The sequence below is a fragment of the Trichomonas vaginalis genome, chromosome V (genome assembly GCF_026262505.1).
Source record: "Trichomonas vaginalis G3 chromosome V, whole genome shotgun sequence".
Taxonomy (NCBI): Eukaryota; Parabasalia; order Trichomonadida; family Trichomonadidae; genus Trichomonas; species Trichomonas vaginalis.
Window position 1 is genome coordinate 1,255,164 of NC_067207.1, and position 19,923 is coordinate 1,275,086.

Genomic DNA, 19,923 nt, shown 5'->3' on the forward strand with positions numbered 1-19,923 from the left:
AATTTATTGAAAATTTGAGACTTATCGGAAACATAAATAAAAACTAAAATGAAATTATGGATTGATGCTGATTATGATATGTTATAGTTCACATTCCAATATAAACATTCTAGAGGGTCATGCATTAAAGAAGAGAACCGAAATAAACTAGAAAATATATAAATATGAATATTGATTGAAAAGTATGTTTTTACTTATTAGTTCATTGCATGCTGAATCAACTTGAAAGCCAATGATTATGAAATGGATAAGGAAGTAAGGCTAAATCATATCCTTTCGTCCAGGATCGTTTGACAAAAATTTTATCATTTAAATGGAGAAAGATCAGGCGTCCGTTTATAAATCTGATGAAGAGCGGGAGCTAGATAACTTTTGCCAATTAGAAGAACAACTAATGGCAGAAGAAAAAGAATCAGGGGTTTCAAATTCAGACTCGAAATTAGCAATTGAATTTCCAGATACATTTATTCATACAGATGGCACAGTACACGACGGAAAAGTATCACAAGATACACTTAATAGATCCGAATTGAAAGATATACTTCCAGAATTACGTCAAAAATTAACATTAGTTAGAAAACGAGAAGCAGCATTACTTCGTTCCGAAAACTGGGTTCAAGCCGAAAAGGATCAACTTGCAAAAGATAAGCAAAAGTTAGAAGAAGAGAAAAAAGCAAATGAAGAACTCATTTCAAAATTAAAAACGGAAAATGAACAACTCAAGAAACAATTAGAAGACGAACGCCTCGGGTGGAAGGAAGAAAAGAAGACTTTGATTGACCAACTTGATAATTACGAAAAGAAAGGCAAACACAAAGTTACTTTTGTTACACCTGATCAAGATGAGCATCCAGAAGAAGAAGAAAAAGCTCAAGAAGAAACAAAAGAAGAAGAGAAAGCTGAAGAACCAGAAAAATCAGAGGAAGAAGAACATAACGAAATTGTTGAAGAAGAGAAACCAAAGAAAGAAGAGGAGGAAGTTCCAGAAAAGCCGGTATCAGAGCCAGAACAAGTTGTTCCACCAGCTCCTGAACCAAAACAAGCTCCAAAAGCAAAACGACCAAAAATTTATAAGATTACTGTTGGTGAAAACTATATACTTGATTTCGATTACAATCCTGGATCAGTATTTAAAGAAGAACTAAAGAAAGGAGGTCGAAAGGATGTTAAATACAAAGATGGATCAACAGGAACAGTTTTCAAAGATGGAACAAGAAAGGCTATCAGAGAAATTAACCGCCAAAAGAAAACATACATATTCTATGCAAATCAAGATATATCTATTGAATTTCCTGACAAAGCGATCGCATATAAATATAAACAGACAGGAGCTATTGAGCTAACTGTTCCAGATGGATGCATATACTATTTGTTCAAGAATGGGCAAAAGGAAAGACACTATCCAAATGGAAATAAAGAAGTTCAATTTCCAAATGGAATATTTAAGATCTTAAGGAATGATGGTGATACAGAAACCCACTATCCCGATGGAAAATGCGAAAAAGTTACCAAAGGAAAGTTTGAAATCACGTATGAATATATCTAATCTGTTATTTGTTTGTGAATTATAAACAGAATGTTAAAATTCTTAAGCTAAATCTTTATTCATGCTTTTACTGTATGTTTTCCATGGAAATACCCTACTTTTCCAACATTTAGAAAATATGAACTACATGACGAGATAAATCGATTTCTTATGTTCCTAAATTTTCTCATTTTTTTTTTATAGATCCAAGGTGAAGTCATTTTTCTATCCCCGGGATAGACGATACACCCAAAACGTCACCTTTTTTGGGATTCTGTTTTTTTTAAGGTTCTCGCTGGCGACCCCCCACGTTCGTCGAAAAAAATTGGTGATTGGGGGGTCGCCAGCAAAAATCAAATTTTTTTTCGACGAACGGGGGGTCGCCAGCGAGAACCTTAAAAATAAACCTCTGAAATTTTAAAAAAGAAAAAAGTGTGAAAATCCCCTTGATTCGAACCAATGGACTTTACGATTATACTATGACTCTTACCATTGAACTATGACTCTAAGGGTTCGAAAATTTATTTGGTGATAATATAAACTTTAATGAAAAATTAATCAGATCAATTTAGAAATATTTATTTCATAATATTAGGTCAGGTATGAGGGGCTTCCAGGGGCTGCGCCCCTTCTAGCCCTAAGAATTTTGCCCAAGACCCAAGAGGAGGACCGAACCCCAGCCGACCAGCCGGTGACAAAACCAAAACCGTTTTTTAAAAGTGACAGACAACTCCGTTTTTTAAAAGTGACAAAACCGTTTTTCACTATATAAGAGATATGCAAACAAAAAAGTGACAGCCGCATGTTTTAAACTACAAAAACCGTTTTTAACTTCACTTAAAATGCCACGTAAGCTACGTAAGAATATACGTAAGAGGAAGGAGCATTGAAACATCCAATAGTAAAACTGACACCACAACAACAGTTGCAACAACAAATGATGAATGACCCCACTATGTTGCAACAAATGTCAAGCAACCCTATGCTTTTAAACCGAGTTATTGGTGCACAGAGTGGAGGTTTAAGAGCGGCACTTTTAGCGAAAATGGCAGGCTATGGTGGAGCTGCAGACGGAACAGCTTATAACCCTCAAAGTCAAATGAATTGAGTTCACTCAAAAATCAAATAACAGATGTCAAAAGTCAAACATAGACATACAGAAACAAATAAGCGAAAACGAAAAGAAACTAGAATATGACAGACACACAAAGAAACTCAATGAGTTAAACGTAGAGAAAAGAAGAAAGAAGAACAACTGAAAGAACTAAGTACAGAGGAATATGCGAAAAAAAGTGTCAGAAAAGCAGCAGAAGTAGCAAAAATGGAACAAGATGTTATAAATTTGAAAAACCATACTACTCAATATAAAGTACTGAAAGATGAAGAAATAAAACAAAAAGCCCTGAAGACATATATGGATAGCGATGAGTATAAAAATGAAGTTGAAGCAATGTAAAGGCAGAAAAACTTTTACAGTTGCAAAACCAAACCGTACAGTATGAAAACTTAGCACAAGAAAGTAAAAATAACGACGAAGCCATGCAAAAGGCAATGAAAAGCTCAGATATATAAGCTAATATGACTGGTTAGATGCCCAAGCCAACGCCAAAGCAGCCCAACTTATAGGGTCAATAAGGACAAAAATACAAGCGGATGAAGACAGTTCAAATGAAGCTTTAATGAATGCTGACTTTAAGAACGCCTTCGAAGCTCTTCATAGTAAGGTGAAACTAGTGAACGACTTCTCATCTGGAAAGAAACTGAAGTCTGAAGGTTTCGACAAGAGTTAAAAGAAGTAGCACAAAATATGACGAAAATAACAGATGCAGCAACGAGACAGGCAGTTCAAAGTGCCTATGACGCCGTTAGAGCAACTGTTGTGGAAAGTCAAGAAAAAGAGTTACAACAGACCAAAAAGACCTAGTAAATGCTTTCTTAAAAACGAAAAGTCAGGTAGGACATTATGCTGCAGATGGAACATATGTGCCAGCTGGTGGAACTTATATACCAGCTGGTGGAACTTATATACCAGCTGGTGGAACTTATATACTAGCTAGTGGAACTTATATACCACCAAACTCTCCAAGAGAAGCACCTGCACCAGGACTACCTAAAACATTTACATCGTCACATGGACACAGACACAGGCATGCACCAAAACCAACACAACAACCAACAGTTCAAAATCCAGCACCACAACCAACAGTTCAAAATCCAGCACCACAACCAAAACCAGCACAACAACCAACAGTTCAAAATCCAGCACCACAACCAAAACCAGCACAACAACCACCTCCACAACCAGCACCACAACCAAAACCAGCACAACAACCACCTCCACAACCAGCACAACAACCACCTCCACAACCAGCACAACAACCACCTCCACAACCAGCACCACAACAACCACAAACAGAGCAAGGACATAAAAGAAGTAGAGAAAAAGGAAACCAAGAATTCTTAAAAATGCTTAAGGAAAATTATAGTTACCCAGATACTCTTGACTTTAGTGACAGATATAAAGAAGCTATTAGAAAGTTCAAGGAAGGAAATACTGACCCGAACCTATTTAGCTTTATGGTTCAGCACCAAATGGGATATAATTTCAAACCTGGAAAATACAAGCTCGCTAAGGGATATGATTTAATAGCATATCATCCAAATGACATGGATGAATTTACTCCAAGATATTTGGTGTCAGAGCTAAACGATAATTCAACTCTCTTCATGAAACGCGTAAAAAATAGAGACGGAACGAAGAAGAAAGGGTTATGAATGCGGATGACTTAGAAAGGGAATTTGTTAAAAACGGTCTCGGAATATATGAAATGCCAGCAGATGAGGTACAAGAAACTCAACAGGAAGAAGTTCAGATACAACCAGACATGGAAGAAATAGTTCAGCAACAACAGCTAGAAGAGCCTGAAAGGAAACGAACAAGTCCCTCCTTTGGAAACTAACTTCACAGAACTAGATGAAGATTTAGAACAGCCGAAAAATCTTGACCCTCAAACAAGTGTATGCGGAGAATATGGAATTTTCAAGAGTCTAAGAAAAATTCGGCTGACATAGTAGAAGAATATCGAAAAATGTTCACCGACATACAAAAGACTCCAACATCAGATGAAAATATTCAGCATAGAATGGAAGTACTGAAAGAAAATGTACGCAAATACAATAATCCTTTTTACTTACGACCATATAACGTTCAATCTTTGGCTGAACTCGGTGAAAATAAAGGTTAAATTTCAACAAAACATATAGAAATGAAACATTGTTTAAAGTTCATTCAGAACCTAACCAATATGGAAACAAACCTACTTTTGTTTCTGCAGACTATGGAACTACAATGAAATGGGGTCATAAAGCTAATCCGGATAGGTGGTTCATAAACTTACAACCTCAATTCCAAGAAGTTGTAGACGCAATGGAAGTGAATAGTGAACCAGATATAACGGGTATTTTCAGCGCGGCTTTAATGCCATTGAAAGATATGAAAGATGCAGATATTTTGGACCAGTATGAAATGAACATGGCTGAGGGAAATATAACACCTGACGTTCTAGAACATTTATCTCAAAGAACTACCCAGAACCATAGAGATGGTATATTTGGTGAAGAGTTTAGAAAGAAAGTTAGGGAGAGAGAAGGAAGAGAACCTATTGTACATGACCTTGCAAACGAAAGTTTGCAAAATGTCATAAAAACTTACTTTGCAGACAATGAACTGAGAAGGGATGAATATTTAAGAAAACTCAAATGGACAGTACCAAATGAAATGTTAGTATTGAAAAACATGTTCCTTGACAAAATAAAACCAACTACAGAAATAAATGACGCAAGACTGAAACATTGGGTAAAAGCTTTCCCATTCACAAAAGATATTATTGGTAACATGGAAAGAAAACCAGAATGGCTACAAAAACATATATTTGGAAACGAGCTTATTCCATATGGACAAGCTATATTTGAAGAGCTTGAACCGGAAACTCAGGAAAGAGTCATGCAAACAATACGCGAAGACTCAAATACAAACTATGACAAAATCTTTCTAGGATATAGGTTACCTGAGATGGGCGACCAGAGCCCAAAGGCAAAAGGGACATGGGAAATTTACAACATACTAGGTGAACATGAGGCAAAGATGCAACAACTTGAAGCAGAGGGCAAGTTACCAAAAGCGACACCAAAGAAGAAGAGTAGAACAAAGTGAAAGTAGTGAAGAAGTAACTTCATCTAGTGAAAGTAGTGGCAATGAAGGAAAAAGAAGAGTTAAAAACTCAGTCAGGAAGAAAGTAAAGCTTGGTCCGAAACAATTATGACATATAAATCCAACTATTCTATATTTTTTACCCATATGAAATGTACGCCGCTCAGAATATAACGCCAACAGTTTTGGATGCCATGAACGGAAATGTTTCTGAATGGTATAACGAATGCGACAATGCCATTAGAAGGTCAGAAATAGTTCCTGGAACTTACGAAATAACAACTGCTGTTTCTTATGGAAACGTAGGTGAGTTTGGAGAAGGTTCTTCAACAACAGTAGATATTGCTTGCGACAGGTTTCATATTATTTCTATTGACAACTCATTCTTATACGTGGAACAAGACATTGAAATAAAACCTTCTGCCAAGTTGTCTGACAAGAAAGGTTGCAATGGAATTTTCTATGTCGGATACCAATATGCTCCAGAAGTTTTCATGGGATATAAGATATATTCTAACTCTGACTTAGTTCAAACAGTAACATGGGCAAACTATGAATGGTTCGCTTTGAGAAACTCAGTACAACCACAAGCTAGAGAACAAACAGACCAGTATGCAACTATTGAGAAATAAGAAGACTTGACCCTAACGTTCCAGGAGTTTATGTTAACCTTTCTGACAAACTGCAGCAGCAGTAACCAAAGTAAAACTGAAACTTAGAGTTCCTTTGTCATCTTTCCTCATCTTCAGGTTTTTAAGATACTTGCCAAACTGGGCAGGAAAAATTTCTATCGAACTTACTCCAAGCAAAAATAACTTAGTCATTGCACCAACACAAGACCCATTCACTATTACTGTAGCTGGAACTGGTGGAGCCAAGTTCTGTGACTTTTGCAAAGGCGAGGTTGACTTAGACTTTGGTTTCTCAAACCTCAACACTGAAGTAAACTATTATTTCAATGCTGCTGGAACTGCTTGGACCCAGTTAAGTTCACATGCGAAAAATTTGAATGCAAGAGAATAGAAAGCAGACTTGCAGTCTATATGTTGGACCCAGATATTTCAAATGCTTTAGCTGCCAAATATATTGCAGTTCCACTTATGTTCCCTATACACCAAATATCTGTCAAAGACTTTGCAGGTGAAGTTGGAAACCAAAGTGCTGACCAGGTGCAAGAACAGATATTGCTTTAACAACTGCAATGAAACATGCAGATACTATGTTTGTACTGTTCAGACGAACTATAAATGACTATTCTTGTTTCTACAACCCTGGTATTAAATATCATATAAACATAGATGGCAAATATTATCCAAGAGAAGAATATTCTACAGTTGAGGATATGAGGTCATACAACTTGACATTAGATGCTATGAACTTTAACAACAACTTCACAACAACCATTAACCCTGAAATGCAAAGTTCTATTATGCCATATGTGAAAGTATGGACTCATACAGGAGGTCAACAAACTCAATATACAAATGGAGACCGTTCAAACTTTTGGCTTGGCATTCCATTTGCTGACTCAGAAGACTTTATGGTGGTATTTCAACTGTTGGTACTGTACAAATACAATATACTGGTGACAGAGACGGTCCAGATGAATTGAGAGCAAAGAAGTTTACAAAACCAATAGCACTTTTCACGGAAGATGCTCTTTTGAAGATTCGTTCGATGAAACCTGCTGGGGCTCCTCAGATTGGCATAACGACAGCTTCCATCGAGCAGATTTTGGCAGCAGGTCAGTAAGTTGTTCTTGAACTGACTTCTCTCCGTCAAATATTGACAGTACGCCAGTTTTGACATAATATTGTATTATAAACTTTCCTTTAGAAATATCTGTAAGTTTTGTTGTTATATTTTTGTCAACGTCAAGAACTTTCACCATTTCAGTTATACAACTTTCTTTGCTTTATGAAAATATTTTGGTTCAGCAAATATTGCTATTCTATAACATTTTCCATTGTTTGTGTAAAGAACTATTCTGTCAATGTATTTGTATTGTTTGTGTGTGTAAACTTTGTTCTGCTTCAATTCGAAGAGATATCCGAATACGTCCATCTTTTTATTCTAAGTAAAATGTCATTTCCGAAAAATAGAAGCGTAAGTGTTTCAAAAGGTTTAATGGCGGTGGCAGATGTGAAGTTAAATTCACCAACTCAAACAAACAGTCAAAGTGTTATTGTCAATGTCAAAGACAGAGATGTTGAAGTGGGGAAACCATACGAAGACGAAGATGGTATAACAATTGTTCCTGTAAAAGAACAACCAACATATCCTGAAGTTAGCAGAGACTTAAGTTCTGTTGCAGATATTCGAAACGACTACCAACAACTGAAAGACAAACTTCAAACTCAGGAGAAGATTTGTCAAGCTTTAAGTATAATGTTAAACTTGGTCGAACACAACCCTGTAAAAGTGAACTCATATGTCATTGCACCTCATGAAGTTTTGAAAGAACTATTGAAACTTTTGACAGAGGCAGACGATATAAACATCAAAGAAATAGAACCCGACATTAGTTGCTGTGGTGTTTCATATAATGTCATTGACAAGATATACGTTATGAAAGGAGTGAAACGTTGAACTTAAAGTATAGTTTCCCAGACGTCATAAAAATATTTGACGACCAACATTTCATTAAAATTTATTTGCTAAGTAAATGGCAGAAGATATAATGGTTTATACTATTACGACTAAAAACCCCGAGTCATATAATTCTATAACAACAAACTTACAAAGTCCTCAAGGACGATATTGTAAACTAACCTTAAACACAATGACGACTAAAGCCTGTTTTGCTCTTTTTGACACCAGAAGACTTTATTGTTGTGAATGGTAAAAAATACTCCTTTGAAGATACTTACTCAGATATACCACCAACAGGTTTTGTTGACTTATTTAATACTTTAAGTACGGGGGTAACATGTGCTGCAACTAGAGCAGGTTTCATTATGTTTGGATGTCCGACTGAGTTTACTATAAACGATATGAGCTATAATACAAAACTTATATCTGGTTTTTACTACCAACAGTTTCCTATAACAGGAAAAGGTGTCATACAAGGAATGTCTATTCCATTGACATTAAGCACACCAATCTTATATATTGTTTCAAACTTAGGTTCAAAGTGTTATTCGAATGTCGACAGAAACTATTATGACCAAAAGATACTTATGCGTATAAACAATACTTTCTCTGCTGGTTTGCCTATTGTTCATTCGAATGCAGAATTTTCAACCTTAGTGAACTCAAACACTTTGGCAAGTATAACGTTGACATTAGTTGACGCAAACTTTGTTCCTGTAAAACTTTTATGTCCTATGTATTTGTCAATGACGGCAGAAAGTTTCGAATTGGAAGATGCAACTGGTGAAAGTATTGTATTACAAGAACAACTTCAACAACAAATAGCTCAAGAACAACAAATGCAACAAATGCAACAAATGCAACAACAAAGTCAAGAATAAAAAAATATTTTTTTTTATTTTTATAAAAATGTACAGAATAGATGTTTCAGATTTTTATGACTTCCAAGCATTCAGAAATATGTGTCCATTTCGAGACTATAACAAAGCAGTCGAGAATTTGAAACGTTTAGTCATTTATGTCGACTCTGCCCCAGAATGTTATGTCATGAAAGAATGGGATGTTGTCTTTAACAAACCAAGAGCAACAATAGTGTCTGAACAAGAATGTAGACAGAAACTTAAGAAAATAAAAGTCGTACAAGTTGGCATGAAGATGTTAGATGCTTGGGATATCTTATTGTCAAAGTTAGAAGATTTTTCAGTTCGAGGTATAAAGTTCTATACACCTTCTCCAAACTTCTATTCTATCTTCACTGGATATAAATACGAACAAGTAGAATGGAAAGAAATATTATAGAAGCTTGGTTAGACCATGTCAAAGAAATTATATGCAATGGAAACGAAAAGGTTTATGAGTATATCTTATGTTGGTTTGCAAACATCTTACAACATCCAAGTGCTAAGAATGAAACTGCTCTCATTATAATTGGAAAACAAGGAACAGGTAAGAATACTTTCTTTACAGATATCTTATGCAAACTGTTAGAGGGCTATTCGAACCCGAATATGACAAACTTAGAAAACATCTGTGGCAAGTTTAACTCCTCAATAGAGAATATGAAACTTATAGTTTGCAATGAACTTCAAAGTATAGATACAACAAAAGTTTTAAACTCAGATGCTTTGAAGAGTCTTATAACAGACAAAGTTGGAGTTGTTGAAAGAAAGTATAAAGACCAAAGAGTTTGTGAAAATGTTGCAAACTTCATTATGGTTTCAAACAATGCTGTTCCGATGAAGTTAGAAAGTTCTGACAGAAGATATGTAGTTGTCAGAACGTCAGATTCTCATATGCAAGATACAGAATATTTTGACGACTTAGCAGAAACTTTGACATCTGACTTTTACAACCACTTGTTCTCATATTTTATGACATTAGATATTTCTAAGTTCAATCCAAGACAAATTCCACATACAGAAGAGAGACAAACATTGTTAGAAGCAAACAAGAGTGTATATGAACTGTTCATAGATGAAACTGACTTTGTGTCATTAGATGAAAGGTCATTGTACGATTCGTATAAACAATATTGTCAAGAATATGGTTATATGACAGCGTCTAAACGTACATTCTTGGCAAATGTCAAAAGTCTTTTAGACGTACAGAATGGTGTATATACAAAGAAAATTTTTTCTGAGTAAATTTTTTAAAAAAATATTTTTTTATCCGATAGAAAAGATGACAAAATTCATCTCAGTAAACAAGTACATGTCAGGACTTAAAGAAGAACTAGACCCATTCACATATTTGAATGTTTACTTCTACCATTTTGAAAAGTCTTCATTCAGCAAAGTTTGGAACATCGAACCAGTTAAGTTTGCTGTCGTGACTAAAAATGGTGCGAAATTTGAAGACTTAGACATAGAAGGTTTGTTAGCAGTCAAAGAAAGTTTTGACAGAAGGTTTTCAAACCTTAAAGAAGGTAAAGCATACAAACTTGTTATACCTTATGAACCAAAGAAAGCAGACGACTATGAATATTATGAGTCTAAGATAGTTGAAGTTCAAGGTAAATTGGGTAAAAAGATTTTAGAGTCTAAGCCAGTGTTTACTCCTAAAGAGGAAGAGAACATTGACATTGACCCTGAAATGTTCTAAAAATAAAATTTTATTTTTACATGTCAAATTTCTTTTTCTCTGGAACTGGTTCAGGTTCTTTCTTCTCTTCTTCTACTTTCTTTTCTTTCTTTTCTTTCTTCTTCTTTTCTGGTGGAGTTATGTCAAATTTCTCCGAACCATATTTATGTAAAGTTCTTTGTCCTTTAATAGCTCTTCTATTCTGTTTTCTATTTCATCTTCAAGAACAGCGCATGTGTCTTCTTTGCATTCTAAGAACTTTTGTTGGACTTCATCTTTCCAATCGGCGTCATCTCTGTCAACAAGTCTGTCATTGACAAATTTTAAGACTGCTCTGCTTAATGTTTTATGGTTCTTGTCATATTCCAGAAACAGAACTTTAGAACAAATTCACCTTTCTTGTTTACACTATGTAAGATTTATGGTCGACAGATGTTTTGCTGTCAAAAAGTTTGTCTCGAATATAGATAGTGAAATCGCTAGACATTTTCTAAAAGATAAAAATTTTAATTTTTCTAAAAATATGTTAGAAAAAAAGTTTGCTGACATTGACAAGAAATTTGAGAATGTTTTAAACAAGAACAAGAGGAAGTTAGAAAATGCTCAGATAAAACCTATACATGACAAGTTCTTATTTGCTCAGAATGGTATAACAGGTCTAATTGCACCACCTGGGTCTGGTAAGACTTTCACTTATCTTAAAATGGCTGCACAACAACAAGAACTAGATGAGAAGAACCCATTCTATGAGTTAGTTGTTATTTGTTCGACTTCTGGTCAATTTGACCAAACCGTCAATTCGTTCAAAGATATTATAAAGAAGTCTAAGTTAGTATGTATAAAAGACTCTGAGTTGTTAGATTGGATAAAGAAGTACCAAAGAAGAGTTTTGAAATATAATGCTATAAATGAGTATATAAATTCTAAGTTTAAAGACCCAAATGAGGAAATGCAGAGAATATTAGAGAAGAAACACTTCAGAAACAAACAGAAAGAGATAGAATACATTTCGAAGAAATTGCAATCTTACGATTGGAAGACTTACCCTCATAGATGTCTTCTTATCTTAGATGACTTTGCTTCTCATCCTTTGTTAAAGAACAGAGAACAAGACATGTGTCGAATTCTTAAGAAACTTAGGCACTTTAACATCTCAGTTGTCATTTGTGTACAGACAGCAAAGAGTTTAAGTAAGGATGTTAAAAGAATACTTACTGACATTATACTTTTCCCCGGATTGTCCGAAGACGATTTCATGGAACTTATGAAAGAGTCCATGGCAGGTAAGTTTGACAGACATGAACTATGGGAGAAGTACAAAGTCATACAAGACCCTCATACTTCTTTCAGAATTCATATCTACGCAAACAAAGTTCAAATTGTAAAAAGTCAAGCTTGAAAAATCTAAGTGTTTAGTCTTAGTAAGTAAGTCTGTTGTGGTTCTGCAGCTTTCGGTTCTTCTGGCTTTGGAAGGCATTCAGGAAGAGGAACGTCAGTCATCCGTTTGTGTCCTGTCGGAAGGAAAATATTTTCCTGTTGGAAGGAAGAACTTTTCCTGTTGGAAGGAAAAACTTTTTCTGTCGGAAGGAAAAATTTTTCCTGTTGGAAGGAAGAACTTTTTCTGAAGTTCGACCAAAAAGTTCTCAATTTTCGAAAATTTGAATGGTTTACGGACGGACAACTGGAAAAATTTTTCTGTCGGAAGGAAAAATTTTTTCTGTCGGAAGGAAAATTTTTTCCAGTTGTCGGGAAAATTTTTTCCAGTTGTCGGGAAAATATTTTCCTGTCGGATGGAAGGACTCGGAATGCCAGAAGGATTTGACGAGGCAATTTACATTATAGAGCTACCTGAGCCATCTGAAGTCAAGCTTGAAAAATAAAGAGTGCAATTTACTCTACTTGTTTGAAGTTGTCAAAATACTCTGTTATTTTTTCTTTCAGTAGCGGTAAGTCTTCTTTGAAGGTAAGTATTGTACAACCTTTCATATCATAGTGTGTTTGAGGTAACGTATCTTGAACTATTTGTTTCACATCTTCATTTGGGGTCATTGAAATCGGTAAGTTTTCGCGATAGAACCAATTTCTGTCAGATTTGTAAATCTTAGCAAGGTCGTAAAAGCTTTTGTTGTTTCTTCTGACTAAATGCAACATAACCATATCTCTGTCTTCTTCTTTCTCCAACTCTTCAGTATAAATCATATACTTATAGTTCTTTTCCTTTCCTTTTGGTACCGAACGTGGTATTCTTTCTTGAATGCTTTTGTCTTTTGCTTCAATGACTTCATCTTTTGCTTGAAGTTTCTTTTCCATCTCTTCACGTTCTTGTCTATGAATTTCGTCAAGAAGTCTGTAAATATACCAAGCATAACGAGGCGAAGCCCACATTGCAACAGCATTTACAAGAAGTCTATGTACATACCAACCTCTCAAACCATTTGGCAAATTTTTACGATTTTCATGAGTTTTAGGCGACCCCGAAAAAAGTCGGTCTCGCTGTGCTTCGCTCAAAAGTTCTTGTGTGCTTTGGTTTTTGAACCAATCGTCTGTATGTTTGGTATCTGGAGCAAAACATGCTGTCAAAATACTTTGCATTTGGTACATATCGTCTTTGACCGAACGAATGAGACGGAGTTGTTTGTTAAACTGAACCCACTCATATTCTTCATTTATATCTTCATGGACTATAACTGTTGTTGTGTTCTCTGTTGTTGACATATCTGTCTTTACATACAAAATAAAAAAATATTTTATAAAAAATTAGCGTTATTTTTTCTATCTTAAGGAAATTCACGATTTTCATAGAGTTTTGGCGACTGGGGTTTTTTACTTACTCGCTGTTCTTCACTGTTTTCGTACGGAATCTCTTCTCTCGGTTTTCCGAGGGAAGCAAGCATATGAGGAAATTCATGAAATTTGGTCATTTTTCAGACAAAAATAATGTTTAGGGTAGAAGGTTAGATCTAACCTCATTTCTACCCTCTTTTCTCACCCGTTTTCTCACAAGCGTTTTACATGAATTGTACGATGTATATTTGAAATCTTAAACAGCTTCGTAGCTTCTATTTCTTTGCTGAGGATATCAAAAGTTTTAACAATGCCGAAGGTTTCTTTATACTTCTTCTTGACGTCAGATAGAAGGAAATCGTCAGCAGTTGGATAGTTTTTGTTCAGAAATGCTAACATGTCCATTTATTTTCTGCTGGTTTCTCGCTTCTTTCTTTAAGTCAGCATAGTCGTTTTCTCATACGTTCTATCTCTTTGACGGAGTAGTTATATCTCCTCATTGCTGCCTTACATTTAGAACATCGCGGCATCGTTTTTGCGTTATATCTGAAACCTTACCTGCTAAAACAAACTAAGGCGTCAATGGTTTTCTTTAACTCAAAAGTTGCTGGTTTTATCTGTTCATTCCATACCTTACCTCTTCTATCTTTATCTCTTATTTCCCAAACACATTTTGCAACTAATGAAACAAAGTTGTCGTATGTCTTTAACTCCTCCGATTTATATATGTCAGAGATGTTCTTATATACCATGTTGCAATCTTTGTCCATAACTTTATGGTTGCAATGAAAACCAAGGAATTCATAGTTTACCTTTCGTATGAACTTCTTTATTTCTACCGAGTCAGTTGGTTTCACTTCTATTTCGTCAAATTCGGGAATAGTGAGTTTTTGTCGTTGGATTTCAGGTAGTTTAGGCAAATGGTCAATAATGTCCTGCATTTCATAAAGATACTGTTCATTTGTTTCATCTTTCGCACTACAGTCTAAATTACTTGTTAAAAGTTCTTGCTTTATCTTCTGGATTTCTGTTTCAAAAGTATATGAAGAAGGAATGAAGCTTTTCATTTCTACTAACATAGATGTTGAAATCATATCTGTCTTTACATACAAAATAAAAAAAATAAATAAAATAAAACTAACTTTATTTTTTTATTTCGGGAAAATTCATGAAAATTCAAGAGGGTAGAAATGAGGTTAGAAAACGTGTTAGATCTAACCTTCTACCCTAAATTATATTTTTGGGTCATTTACGCTCATTACGAAGAAGTCTTGACAAAACATTTACGAAGAAGTCTTGACAAAACATTTACGATGAAGAAGTCTTGACAAAACATTTACGAAGAAGTTTTGACAAAACATTTACGAAGAAGTTTTGACAAAACATGTACGTTCATGTTTGACAAAGCATGTACGATGAAATCATGAAAATTCAAGAGGGTAGAAAAGAGGGTAGAAAACAGGTTAGATCTAACCTCTTCACCTAAACATTATTTTTGGGTCATTTACGCTCATTACGAAGAAGTTTTGACAAAACATGTACGAAGAAGTCTTGACAAAACATTTACGCTCATTACGATGAAGAAGTCATGAAAATTCAAGAGGTTAGAAAACGTGTTAGAAAACGTGTTAGATCTAACCATCTACCTGACATTCTCGTCAAATACAAAAAAATACAAAAAAATGACACTTTTTCATTAGATAACTGTTATTTTTTGACGAAGTGAAGAGTAACACTTCGTCAAAAAAATCCCTGAAATCATATCTAACATACAAAAAAATACAAAAAAATGACACTTTTTCATTAGATAACTGTTATTTTTTGACGAAGTGAAGAGTAACACTTTCGTCAAAAAAATCCCTGAAATCATATCTAACATACAAAAAAATACAAAAAAATGACACTTTTTCATTAGATAACTGTTATTTTTTGACGAAGTGAAGAGTAACACTTCGTCAAAAAAATCCCTGAAATCATATCTAACATACAAAAAAATACAAAAAAATGACACTTTTTCATTAGATAACTGTTATTTTTTGACGAAGTGAAGAGTAACACTTCGTCAAAAAAATCCCTGAAATCATATCTAACATACAAAAAAATACAAAAAAATGACACTAACTTTATTTTCTATCTTTCACAAAAGACCAAAAATAAACGCTTTACATGTATTTTTCAGCAACTTCGTCAAATAATTTTATAGCTTTATCTATCTCATCTACTTCAAACGTTTCTTTACCTTTTATGGGAGCACCATACATTTTCTCAAACTTTTCAAGTAGTTCTGTTTCTGCAGCTCTCATATCATTAGCAAACACAACCTTGACTCTATTGACTGTACTGTCATATCTTTGAGTTATATTATATGTCCTTCCTATCTTATATCTTTTTGTATTGAAGTCCTTCGGTTTCTGAACGATGTAAAGTAAGCCTTCACTGCAACGTTCCGTATCGAATGAACCATATGTTATGAAGTTATATCCAACAACTGGGTCTAACCATAACAAAACTATTGGTATAAGACTTTTGTCGATGAGATATGCTCTTGTTCCATAAAATGCTACCGATATCATAAGCTCAGGATTTCTTGTCAAAATTTTCTGAGTTGAAGCAATTCTAACCCAGTCCTTCGGTCTCTTTCCAGATGGAGATAAAATGTCTGACAAAGAATATTTGTTGTATTTCTTTGAGTATCTTACGTTTAAATCACCTATTCTAACCAATTTGGTGTCATTGTCTATCTTTCTAACTGTTTCAAACTCAATGTTTGACATTTTTGTTCTTACATACAAAATAAAAAAATAAATAAAAATAAAACTAACTTTATTTTTTCTGTCTTAAGGAAATTCATGAAAATTCAAGAGGGTAGAAAAGAGGGTAGAAAACAGGTTAGATCTAACCTCTTCACCTAAACATTATTTTTGGGTCATTTACGCTCATTACGATGAAGTTTCGACAAAACATTTACGTTCATGTTTGACAAAACATTTACGAAGAAGTCTTGACAAAACATTTACGAAGAAGTCTTGACAAAACATTTACGAAGAAGTCTTGACAAAACATTTACGAAGAAGTCTTGACAAAACATTTACGAAGAAGTCTTGACAAAACATGTACGAAGAAGTCTTGACAAAACATGTACGAAGAAGTCTTGACAAAGCATGTACGAAGAAGTCTTGACAAAACATTTACGAAGAAGTCTTGACAAAGCATGTACGAAGAAGTCTTGACAAAGCATGTACGAAGAAGTCTTGACAAAACATTTACGAAGAAGTCTTGACAAAGCATGTACGAAGAAGTTTTGACAAAACATGTACGAAGAAGTCTTGACAAAGCATGTACGAAGAAGTTTTGACAAAACATTTACGATGAAATCATGAAAATTCAAGAGGTTAGAAATGAGGTTAGAAAACAGGTTAGATCTAACCTTCTACCCTAAACATTATTTTTACTGAATTTAGCAACAAAATGAACGAGGTCAGGATGTATGTAAATACATTTGAATTCATTCGTAACACCCTTTGTAAGCTCATAAAATGCTTGTTTTGAGGTCGAGCCACTTTTGGCTCCACCGTATTCTTTCAACCAAAACTCAAGAATTTCCCGCATGAATTTTGTATAAAAAGCAACCGTCTGAATTCCGGCGGTTGCTATATTCTTCACAAAACATTTACGTTTAGTTTACGAAGAAGTCATGAAAATTCAAGAGTTTTCTACGATGTTAGAAAAGTGGTTAGAAAACGTGTTAAATCTAACATGCTAACATAAACATTATTTTTCAATACTTTTTCAGCACTTTTCCGTAGTTATATATGAAAGACAATTCGAGATAAAAGTCATAGTACAATGGAATAATATGTTGCACACCATTTGTTGTGAACCAAACTTGAAAGTCAGAGAAACTGTTACTAGGTGGTTCGTAGAATTTAGAAGCAAAGTCATAAAAGTCCTTACCAATACATAGAAAACTATTGTTGCTTGAACTGAAACTTGCATGACACATAACATTTTGAGGGTCAAACACGTTTCTATAAACTGTCAAATCTGCTGGTGGAAGTATAAATTGAAATGGACCATCTGGTGGTAATGGTTCGTTCTGGTTTAGTAACCGAAGAAATTGTGCCAAGAACGTTTGTCTACTTTCCAAAATAAAAACTCTGTATCTCTTGGAGGGTTAATTTCAATCTTTTGAAATGAAACGGTGGAGTTCATCTTGTCATATTCTAGTTTCAGATAGTATGTTCCATTTAGTAAAGAGTCGTATTTTTCTTGAAATTCCCAATAATATTTGTTCATTTGAGTTTGAAAGTCATTTAGAGTTTTCTCAAGACTTTCGTCTGAACGAACTGTAAAGATTCTCATTTCGTCAAATTTGTCTATTAGACCATCAGAACCTTTATACTGCCCATGAAAATATACTGCGAACATAAATGCGTTAGTTCTATTTGAAAACAAAACTCTTCTAAATCCTATTGCCTTTGCATCTGAAGGACTTTGAAGCCAACGAATTGGATAGTCAAACCTGTATACTCGGGATGAAATTTCTTCATCTGAAATAGTCCTACCAGCATTTGTAAAGATATAGTCTAACGGTTTTGTATCTGCTACTTTTGTTCTTTGTTTTTCAACCTGAAGCATTTAATATATGTAAAAATATATTGTTTTAAAATGGTATGCCATTTCATATTTCTCATCTAACAAACAAGTTTCCTTCAACTTGAGGTTCACCAACAAACTCAGCGTACATTTCAAATAAAATTTAAAAAATGTCACTTTTTTGAAAAATAAATTTTTATTTCATGCAATGTTTTATTTCTGTGCCGTCTTCAAGTATACCCCAATACTTACGCTTGGAGAGGACATGAACTTCGGAAAATACCTTATCTAGCTTAAAACAGCCCATCTTTTCACCGACTAGACCCATTTCAATGAGTTTGTTATAGCCTTCTTCGTTCGTCATGAGTGCGTCAATGTTCTCATAGTAAACCACAACTTTCGATTTGACTTCGGAGAAGAATTTGTTGTAGTTGTCAAGAACTGCTTTTGCGAACTGAGGGTAAGACCAATGTTCGACAATAGGTTTTAATGTGGTTACTAAGCCACTTTGACCTTGAGTGAATTCGTACTTCAAAACAAAAGGAGAAAACCTTTCAACAAAGTTGTCGACCTTCTCATAATGTTTACTCTTCATCTCTTGAGGTTTCTTAATGGAATATCCCCATGTCGAATTCATAAGCAATTTGAGTGTCATTGCAAGTTTGGGGTTTGAAGCTTTCCTAATATCATACAGTTGTTGTATGACTTTTCCAACTGTATAGTTCCTTCCCGGGAACTCACCATCTTCGTTTGGAATTCCAGTCGGAATATATTGGACAAACCTCATGTATGCAGCGTTAAGGTCGACATAGTATATCTTTTCATCTGAGTCGAACTTGTCGCAACCAATTGGTCCAGTTTGTGGAAATTCAAGTGAGTCTCTTATCTTCTGAGAAACTTCTCCTGTTATCTCATAAACATCGTCGAAGCAACCTGTTTCATATAAAACCTTCTGACCTAACTCAGATGCTCTCCAATACAATTTGACGTCAATTGGATGTCTCAATGGAAGTTTATTTATAGCATCTTGAAGTTCTTGCAACCTCATTGGAAGTTCTTCTGGTTCAGGTTGGTATCCGAACAATCCAACTCCTTGTGGAACTGTGTACTTCTTTTGTACTAGAACTTTGTCTGGAACAACTTTTGGTCTTGCTAACAGTGAAAAGTTTGTTTCGTCTTTTGGTACAAAAGTTTCTGTCAGCTTGTCATCTGGAATTGGTTCCAACAACCTTTCTCGAAAAGAATGTTTACAGCTCTGACAATGTTGCACTTGCCTTTTCCGAACAATGGGTTTGTAAGACTTTCGTTCAACATGAAGTGGTTGTGGACAATTACAATCTTCAACCATGGTAAATTGAACTCAACAACATAGTCGTCATGTGAAGAACCTTTAGCTGTAGGTATGTTGACTCGGATATTGACATTTGCCAACGGTGCAATTTTTGCCAATTGACCTCTGAGAATGTACCTTGTCTTCACACATGACTCAAGATACTTCATCTTCTCTTCTGTAACAAGACCAGAGTTCCTGAGACATGTAAGAATGCAAGGTTCGTTGACAATTGTTTCAATTGAATTGTAAATTCCATACCTTGTCAAGTCAATGTCAGACTTATTTATGAACGGGAAGTATCCT

The 19,923-nt window shown here is 34.7% G+C and overlaps 7 protein-coding genes and 4 pseudogenes across 11 annotated transcripts, besides 1 other annotated feature; 5 read left to right on the forward strand and 6 right to left on the reverse strand.

Moving 5' to 3' along the window:
- Positions 1 to 48: 48 nt before the first annotated feature.
- TVAGG3_0259850 (centriole elongation) lies at positions 49 to 1,754 on the forward strand (the record flags this gene model as incomplete). Its single annotated transcript, XM_001327978.1, has 1 exon — positions 314 to 1,546. One exon carries the CDS (start codon positions 314 to 316, stop codon positions 1,544 to 1,546), a length of 1,233 nt encoding a protein of 410 aa, XP_001328013.1.
- Positions 1,755 to 3,656: 1,902 nt separating this feature from the next.
- TVAGG3_0259860 (uncharacterized protein) lies at positions 3,657 to 3,989 on the forward strand (the record flags this gene model as incomplete). The annotated part of the gene is made up of 1 exon (XM_051228314.1): positions 3,657 to 3,989. One exon carries the CDS (start codon positions 3,657 to 3,659, stop codon positions 3,987 to 3,989), a length of 333 nt encoding a protein of 110 aa, XP_051098044.1.
- Positions 3,990 to 4,817: 828 nt separating this feature from the next.
- Positions 4,818 to 19,923: part of a mobile genetic element that runs on past the window's edge.
- On the forward strand, positions 8,807 to 9,208 carry TVAGG3_0259880 (uncharacterized protein; the record flags this gene model as incomplete). The annotated part of the gene is made up of 1 exon (XM_051228315.1): positions 8,807 to 9,208. One exon carries the CDS (start codon positions 8,807 to 8,809, stop codon positions 9,206 to 9,208), a length of 402 nt encoding a protein of 133 aa, XP_051098045.1.
- On the forward strand, positions 9,375 to 10,325 carry TVAGG3_0259890 (annotated as a pseudogene). Its single transcript has one exon. A coding segment is annotated over exon 1 (951 nt).
- TVAGG3_0259900 lies at positions 10,878 to 11,394 on the reverse strand (annotated as a pseudogene). Its single transcript has one exon. A coding segment is annotated over exon 1 (517 nt).
- TVAGG3_0259910 (protein of unknown function, DUF4106 family) lies at positions 11,431 to 12,306 on the forward strand (the record flags this gene model as incomplete). The annotated part of the gene is made up of 1 exon (XM_051228316.1): positions 11,431 to 12,306. One exon carries the CDS (start codon positions 11,431 to 11,433, stop codon positions 12,304 to 12,306), a length of 876 nt encoding a protein of 291 aa, XP_051098046.1.
- TVAGG3_0259920 (KilA, N-terminal/APSES-type HTH, DNA-binding family) lies at positions 12,798 to 13,622 on the reverse strand (the record flags this gene model as incomplete). Its single annotated transcript, XM_051228317.1, has 1 exon — positions 12,798 to 13,622. The coding sequence occupies one exon, from the start codon at positions 13,620 to 13,622 to the stop codon at positions 12,798 to 12,800; it is 825 nt and encodes a 274-aa protein (XP_051098047.1).
- On the reverse strand, positions 13,905 to 14,461 carry TVAGG3_0259930 (annotated as a pseudogene). The gene has a single exon. A coding segment is annotated over exon 1 (557 nt).
- TVAGG3_0259940 (organellar and viral DNA polymerase type B) lies at positions 15,854 to 16,264 on the reverse strand (the record flags this gene model as incomplete). Its single annotated transcript, XM_051228318.1, has 1 exon — positions 15,854 to 16,264. The coding sequence occupies one exon, from the start codon at positions 16,262 to 16,264 to the stop codon at positions 15,854 to 15,856; it is 411 nt and encodes a 136-aa protein (XP_051098048.1).
- On the reverse strand, positions 17,720 to 18,329 carry TVAGG3_0259950 (annotated as a pseudogene). Its single transcript has one exon. A coding segment is annotated over exon 1 (610 nt).
- Positions 18,484 to 18,882, reverse strand: TVAGG3_0259960 (DNA/RNA polymerases family; the record flags this gene model as incomplete). Its single annotated transcript, XM_051228319.1, has 1 exon — positions 18,484 to 18,882. One exon carries the CDS (start codon positions 18,880 to 18,882, stop codon positions 18,484 to 18,486), a length of 399 nt encoding a protein of 132 aa, XP_051098049.1.